We start from the raw sequence: 7,592 nt of genomic DNA on the forward strand, positions 1-7,592 counted from the left end.
CAGTGGGCTTGAGTTCAGTTTTGTACTTCTCGTCGTAATTCAAGCGTTTATTATGCAGACAGAAGCAGCAGAAGTGGGGTCACTTTTCCGAGTGTTTCCTACATTTGTAGTTAGCAAAACTATGAAACCAAACGAACTCATGTCCTGTGGTCTGGTTATCTATATCTTAACACACCTTTTAGTTAAATATATACTTCCAAACATCGGATAGATACGACCAAAAAGTATTAAACGAAGAACAAAAAAAGAAGAGCTGCATTTACAAGGGTTCTTTATGGTTGTCCAGCCGTTTTTGTTTTTTCTAAACTCCGGGAAGGTTCTGTTTAGTTGAGCGTTACCATCCAAAGCCGTCATGTTTCTTATGCTATGCTATTAGCACCAGTCAACCCCTCTCCGTGTTCCTGGGAACCTCCACAGGTTTAAACGAGTCGACGTCCCGTCGCCGGTTCTCAACACTGAGTTCCTTTAGCCGCTGAACGTTCTTAATGTTAAGAGGCGAGAGATGAACCTCTGTCCATGGACACAGTGGAGATACAGTGTATGGAGATACAGTGTAGATACAGTGTATGGAGATACAGTGTAGATACAGTGTATGGAGATACAGTGGAAATACAGTGTATGGAGGTACAGAGGAGATACATTAGATAGTGTATACAGTGGATGGAGATACAGTAGATTGTGTAAACAGTGTATATAGTGGATGGAGATACAGTGTAGATACAGTCTATACAGTGTGTAGATACAGTGTATATAGTGGATGGAGATACAGTAGATCGTGTAAAGAGTGTATACAATGGATGGAGATACAGGCAGTCATGTTCGGGATTGTTTTGCTTTATTTGACTCACGTTGACTCTACTTTTTCATATCATATTTCGGAGTATTCTAAATGATATGGTCGTTAGACAGTGAATGGCCGTTTGATGGCGCTATTGCACTGAACTCAATCCATAATCTATTATAATTTATTATAATCTATCATACTATTACTGCTGAAGGATGGACTGCTCTAGACTCAACAGAACTAGAGACACAGATGTGAAAGGCCCAGATGTGGCATTTTATTTTGAGGACTCGAGCAATTCGGAAAGTGAATTGGAGTTCAGTTTGAACCCTCAGGCCTACGGCTCCAAAAGGACCCCCAGAGAGCCATCGCCCCCCCTGGTGCTGGCCTTCCCTCTCCCCTCTCCTGGGGGTCCTGGTGCCAGGGGTCAGACCCCCACCTCTGATCTAGACTCGATCCCAGATGAAGACCAGGAGCTGGACTCTGCTGAGGAGCCCGTGGAGGACTGGATGGTCCTGGGAGGAGAGGACCAGGAGGGAGACGGAGACATCCAGCTCAACCTCTGCTGCTGGAGAGGCAGCAGCTCGGAGGGATCTGACGGTGAGCTGCCAGACGTATCTCACTATCTCACTCACACTAAGAATAATATGCAGTTAGTTATTTTGTGATTGGCAGAATTTTGTTCTAGTAGGTGGGTGGAATATTAGGATTCTAATGTAGAATAATAAATCTTAATCTTGATATGGAAAATCCTTATCCTATCCTAATACTAATCATTGAAAAATGTCAATGTTTTAACAATAGAAACCACCTGACTCACAATACTGCATATTCAAACTACGAGTGTAGCACTCTTTACAAGCCAATTCGATTCAAGTCAATTAGAGATAGCTGTCACACATCCCCCTGTTTCACCCGAGACGGGCCGTTAATCACATCTTATTTGTGTGTTTGGCGACTCTTCTAGACAACACTCTTAGGATCTCTCGTAGGATCTCTCACACACATGGAAAGACAGTCAATATTGTCTTTACAAATTTCTGCAATCTGCAAAGAATAGCTCTACTCCCAAACAGGAAATGGGCCGACCAGTGTCTACTGGGGCCGTCCAAAGGTCCTGGTCCACTGTCCTCAAGGCTCCCCTGCTCCTTAACCACATGCATTCACCATAGGAACTCAGCTCTGGCTCACAGACAACATCAATACTACAGGAGTTCTCATTGTGTTAAAGGTCCCTTTCTACTGTAGAACAGCTTGAGAACAATAGTGATCTCCAGGCAGTGATCAGCTTAGAGGTTCTAAACTCATATATAAAACAATGGGGTCATGGAGCTCACCCCATTTTCACTTAAGTCTTTTGTTAGAGTTAACAAGTAGACAACAATATTAAAATGCATGACCTATATACAGTACAACTCTTGTGATTCACTTTAGGTCTGCAGCTAGGCTGATAATACATTTTGATTGTCAATTTGGTATGGATAATAGATATGGCGTGAAAAGAAAAAAAAAAAAGGTTTTGTTTTTTGCTTTCCATTGTAGTCGAATATCTGAACTCAGACGAGCCTTCCTGGGCTGTTCTGGAGAAAGACAAGGTAGCCTCCTTTATGTGAATAGTTACTTATGTGTAAAATTTGATGCAAAGTTGTATTAATCCAATTTTACTATTCATGTTTAATATAGAGTTGTAACAGATTATTTGCTTTAGATTATAAATGCAAATTACGTAATCAAGAAACAAATTGAGTTGTGTTTTGTTGTGATTGGACTCCTCCTGTAGGGCGGCGCTGACCGGCCGCTCCACAGGTACTACTCCGCCCCTCAGCTCACCTGCCGTAGCTGCAACCAGACGGGACACCTGGCCCGGGTCTGCCCCCGCCACAAGGTGAGCACCATGCCCTGACACGCACAACCAGGACGTTAGGACGTATTCCATACTCATACATAGTGGTCAACTTTACCTACCACACACACACACACACACACACACACACACACACACACACACACACACACACACCATGTATATACAATTTGGTCCATCTGCTTGCCATGTTAAAGACTTGAATATAACTTTAATGTCACAGACATCAAATTTATATTTTCAAAAGATTAACTCGTACACAGTAAACTATAAGGAATCATATGTATATTTTGGAAAACTTTATTTATGATATGCATTTATAAACATGTATGTGATTTATAGATGTAACTCTCCCTCTAACTGAACCCTGTAACTCACTGTAACTGAACCCTGTAACTCTCTCTAACTGAACCCTGTAACTCTCTCTAACTGAACCCTGTAACTCTTCCTGTAACTCTCTCTAACTGAACCCTGTAACTCTCTAACTGAACCCTGTAACTCTCTAACTGAACCTTGTAACTCTCTCTAACTGAACCCTGTAACTCTCTCTAACTGAACCCTGTAACTCTCTCTAACTGAACCCTGTAACTCTCTCTAACTGAAACATGTAACTCTCCCTGTAACTCTCTAACTGAACCCTGTAACTCTCTCTAACTGAACCCTGTAACTCTCTCTAACTGAACCCAGTAACTCTCTCTAACTGAACCCTGTAACTCTCTCTAACTGAACCCTGTAACTCTCTCTAACTGAACCCTGTAACTCTCTCTAACTGAACCCTGTAACTCTCTAACTGAACCCTGTAACACTCTCTAACTGAACCCTGTAACTCTCTCTAACTGAACCCTGTAACTCTCTAACAGAACCCTGTAACTCTCTCTAACTGAACCCCATAACTCTCTAACTGAACCCTGTAACTCTCTCTAACTGAACCCTGTAACTCTCCCTGTAATTCTCTCTAACTGAACCCTGTAACTCTCTAACTGAACCCTGTAACTCTCTCTAACTAAACCCTGTAACTCTAACTGAACCCTGTAACTCTCTCTAACTGAACCCTGTAACTCTCTCTAACTGAACCCTGTAACTCTCTCTAACTGAACCCTGTAATGCTCTAACTGAATCCTGTAACTCTCTAACTGAACCCTGTAACTCTCTCTAACTGAACCCTGTAACTCTCTAACTGAACCCTGTAACTCTCTCTAACTGAACCCTGTAACTCTCTCTAACTGAACCCTGTAACTCTCCCTGTAACTCTCTCTAACTGAACCCTGTAACTCTCCCTGTAACTCTCTCTAACTGAACCCTGTAACTCTCTAACTGAACCCTGTAACTCTCTCTAACTGAACCCCATAACTCTCTAACTGAACCCTGTAACTCTCCCTGTAACTCTCTCTTACTGAACCCTGTAACTCTCCCTGTAACTCTCTCTAACTGAACCCTGTAACTCTCTAACTGAACCCTGTAACTCTCTCTAACTGAACCCTGTAACTCTCCCTGTAACTCTCTCTAACTGAACCCTGTAACTCTCTTACTGAACCCTGTAACTCTCTCTAACTGAACGCTGTAACTCTCTAACTGAACCCTGTAACTCTCTCTAACTGAACCCTGTAACTCTCTCTAACTGAACCCTGTAACTCTCCCTGTAACTCTCTCTAACTCTCTCTAACTGAACTCTGTAACTCTCCCTCCCCGTCCACACAGCGGCGAGCCGCCTGCTCGCTGTGCGGTCATCAGGGCCACCGCCACCGGGGCTGCCCCCGCCGCCACTGCCCCAGCTGTGGTCTGCCCCCACACGGCCCCGCGCCCTGCCCACAGCGCCCCCTGTGGGACCAGCACTGTCTGCGCTGTGGGATGGCCGGACACCTGGCTGACGTACGTCTGAACGGAGTTCTCTGATTGGCTGCCTTTTCTTTGGAAGCCTCATGCGTCTCTGTGCCTCAACATCAGTCTGTCGGCTTCAGTCGATGATGGCGCTGAGCTGCAGGGTTTGTGTTAAACTGCTCCTCTTTACCTGAGCTGCTGGGTTTGTGTTAAACTGCTCCTCTTTACCTGAGCTGCAGGGTTTGTGTTAAACTGCTCCTCTTTACCTGAGCTGCAGGGTTTGTGTTAAACTGCTCCTCTTTACCTGAGCTGCAGGGTTTGTGTTAAACTGCTCCTCTTTACCTGAGCTGCTGGGTTTGTGTTAAACTGCTCCTCTTTACCTGAGCTGCTGGTCCGTCGTCTTCCTGTGTATGTTGTGAGGTACCTGTGGGTTGTGAGTTAATATCAGTTCTTGTTTATGTTTTGTAGGCCTGCCCGGACACATGGAGACAGTTCCATTCCACAGTGAGTTTGTTCCTTTGGTATATCTCTGATGGTCTAACGGTCTGAGTCTGGCCAGGAGAAAGGCTCTGTGCCTGGGGCTGTAGCTCACTGGCCCTGGTCAGTCAGACCCTCTCTCCTGTTGGATAACGAGGATATGAGTGTGAATAACGACGTATGTTCAGGTGAGCACTGAGGCCCCCCTCCACCCAGAGACTCAACACACGCACCTCAACGCTCACTGCTACAACTGCTCCCAGAGCGGCCATTACGGCTACGTAAGTAACCTCTCAGAGTGTGTGTGTGTGTGTGTGTGTGTGTGTGTGTGTGTGTGTGTGTGTGTGTGTGTGTGTGTGTGTGTGTGTGTGTGTGTGTGTGTGTGTGTGTGTGTGTGTGTGTGTGTGTGTGTGTGTTGTTTTTGCGGAAATTCTATTTATACAAAGATGACGATCATATTCACCCCTTACTGTCTCCCTCCTTGACTGTGGCCTTGTGGTCCCGGCTTACCCTCTGACCTGTGACCTGTCTCACCCTCTGACCTGTCTCACCCTCTGGCCTGTGACCTGTCTCACCCTCTGGCCTGTGACCTGTCTCACCCTCTGACCTGTCTCACCCTCTGGCCTGTGACCTGTCTCACCCTCTGGCCTGTGACCTGTCTCACCCTCTGGCCTTTGACCTGTCTCACCCTCTGGCCTGTGACCTGTCTCACCCTCTGACCTGTGACCTGTCTCACCCTCTGACCTGTGACCTCTGGCCTGTGAGCTGTCTCACCCTCTGGCCTTTGACCTGTCTCACCCTCTGTCCTCTGTCCTGTGGCCCTGTCTCACCCTCTGTCCTCTGTCCTGTGGCCCTGTCTCACCCTCTGTCCTCTGTCCTGTGGCCCTGTCTCACCCTCTGTCCTCTGTCCTGTGGCCCTGTCTCACCCTCTGTCCTCTGTCCTGTGGCCCTGTCTCACCCTCTGTCCTCCCTGCCGTCCCGTGGTGACCTGTCTCACCCTCTGTCCTGTCTCACCCTCTCTGTCCTCCCTGCCGTCCCGTGGTGACCCGTCTCACCCTCTGTCCTGTCTCACCCTCTCTGTCCTCCCTGCCGTCCCGTGGTGTGACTCGTGGTCTGTGTCTCTCTGGCAGGAGTGTGGGAAGAGGAGGATGACGAGTGGGACGTTCCTGTCGCTGCCCTACGTCTGCCACTACGACGGGGAGGGGGGCGACGCGGGGGGGGGGGCGGCCCTCAGCCCGGGAGCAGAGGAGGGCCCGAGGTGAGGCCGAGTAGCACACACATCAGTCCACCAAGCGGACCGTTACATTAAGGCCTCAGCGCTTTAGTTTTATTAGCGTTAACACTTTGAGCTGCTGGCACGTTCAGATGACACGGTGCAGTATTATAGTTCATGTTCTTCATAAAGACATTAGTAAAATGAACTGACTGTAACGCCCGCAGAGCTCAGGGAGACGTTGGCGCTGCCGCTGTGGGAGCGGCGGCGCCGCGGAACACCGCCCGGAGCGGGAGAGTCCCGCCGCCCGCCGGACCGGAGCCGGGCCGCCCAGCGCCGGGGGGAGCGCCCGGCGGCCCCGCCCCGGGAGAGCAGGAGGGGGAAGGCGGAGCGACAGCAGGAACGCCGGGAGCTGAAGAAGCTCCGGAGGCAGGCTGAGGCCCGGAGAGAGGGAGGCCCGCATGGAGGCCGCAGGGCGGGGCCGGGGGCTGGCGGCAGGCCCCCGCCACACCGCCGCCAGGGGCCCCCGCCTCACCGCCGCCAGGGGCCCCCGCCACACCCTCCTCTGAAGAGGAGGAGGGGGGGGCAGGAGGAGGAGGCCTGGGGGGTGAAGGGCGCGGACGGGGCCCGGAGCAGGAAGAGCCGGGAGTCGGAGCGCTGGAAGAAGAGGAGGGGGATGCGGCGAGGCTACCTGTTCCCACGCGGAGACCTCGGAGCCGCGGACGAGGACCTGCTGTCGCCCAAGAACCGAGCGCGCCAGCGCAAGAGATGAGCTCAGGAGACGCACACGTCACGACGGAATAGATTTAGTACTTTTATATAACACTTTGATTCATTAGGAGGATTGATTGATCAAACGTTTCTATTTTGGGCAGCTTTGCATCGTCCACTGCCTGGTGAACCTCAGGGCTGACGTCTGCCACACAGTTTGCCAAATGTCAGTTTTACTGTACTGTACTTTTATTAGACACGTTATGCTGTGTATTTATTTGCAGTGCAATCACTGTCGTCAATTCACACAACGTATGGGGAGATTTAAAGGGGACATGTCATACCGCCAGGTGTGAGTGTGATTAGCCGTTACAAGCCGAAAATGTGCCGCTTCTGATGTCTAGGTGTCCACCTAGATGTGTGCTGATAGATCAGTCCACCAGCGACCCAGTGGACTGCAGCAAACGCTGCTCATCTATCCAGCACACATCTAGGTGGACACGCCCACCTGTGCTGTCAGAAGCTGCACATTTTCAAAATGGCTTGTAATGGCTAATCACACCACACCTGGTGGTATAATATGTCCCCTTTAAATATCAATTACCCTAAAAGCAGATGTCACTGATTGTTATTATAAATAACAATCGGTACGTCGATAAGTCTTTGGAGTAATTTGACCAAGTAAATGTATGTGGGAGGTGATGCATGTTGAGAATAAAGAAAAT

General features: G+C 48.9%; 1 protein-coding gene across 1 annotated transcript; it reads left to right on the forward strand.

Annotated features, from left to right (window-relative positions):
- The first annotated feature begins 382 nt into the window (after positions 1–382).
- LOC311345267 (uncharacterized protein) lies at positions 383–7,443 on the forward strand. Its single transcript, XM_084469631.1, is given in 9 exon segments — positions 383–1,384; positions 2,327–2,379; positions 2,565–2,669; positions 4,347–4,517; positions 4,935–4,970; positions 5,132–5,224; positions 6,074–6,159; positions 6,161–6,201; positions 6,384–7,443. Coding segments are annotated over 9 exon segments (1,515 nt in total). The 5' UTR covers positions 383–999; the 3' UTR covers positions 6,929–7,443.
- The last annotated feature ends 149 nt before the right edge of the window (positions 7,444–7,592 follow it).

Source organism: Micromesistius poutassou, assembly GCF_964030765.1.
Source record: "Micromesistius poutassou genome assembly, chromosome: 6".
Classification (NCBI taxonomy): Eukaryota; Metazoa; Chordata; class Actinopteri; order Gadiformes; family Gadidae; genus Micromesistius; species Micromesistius poutassou.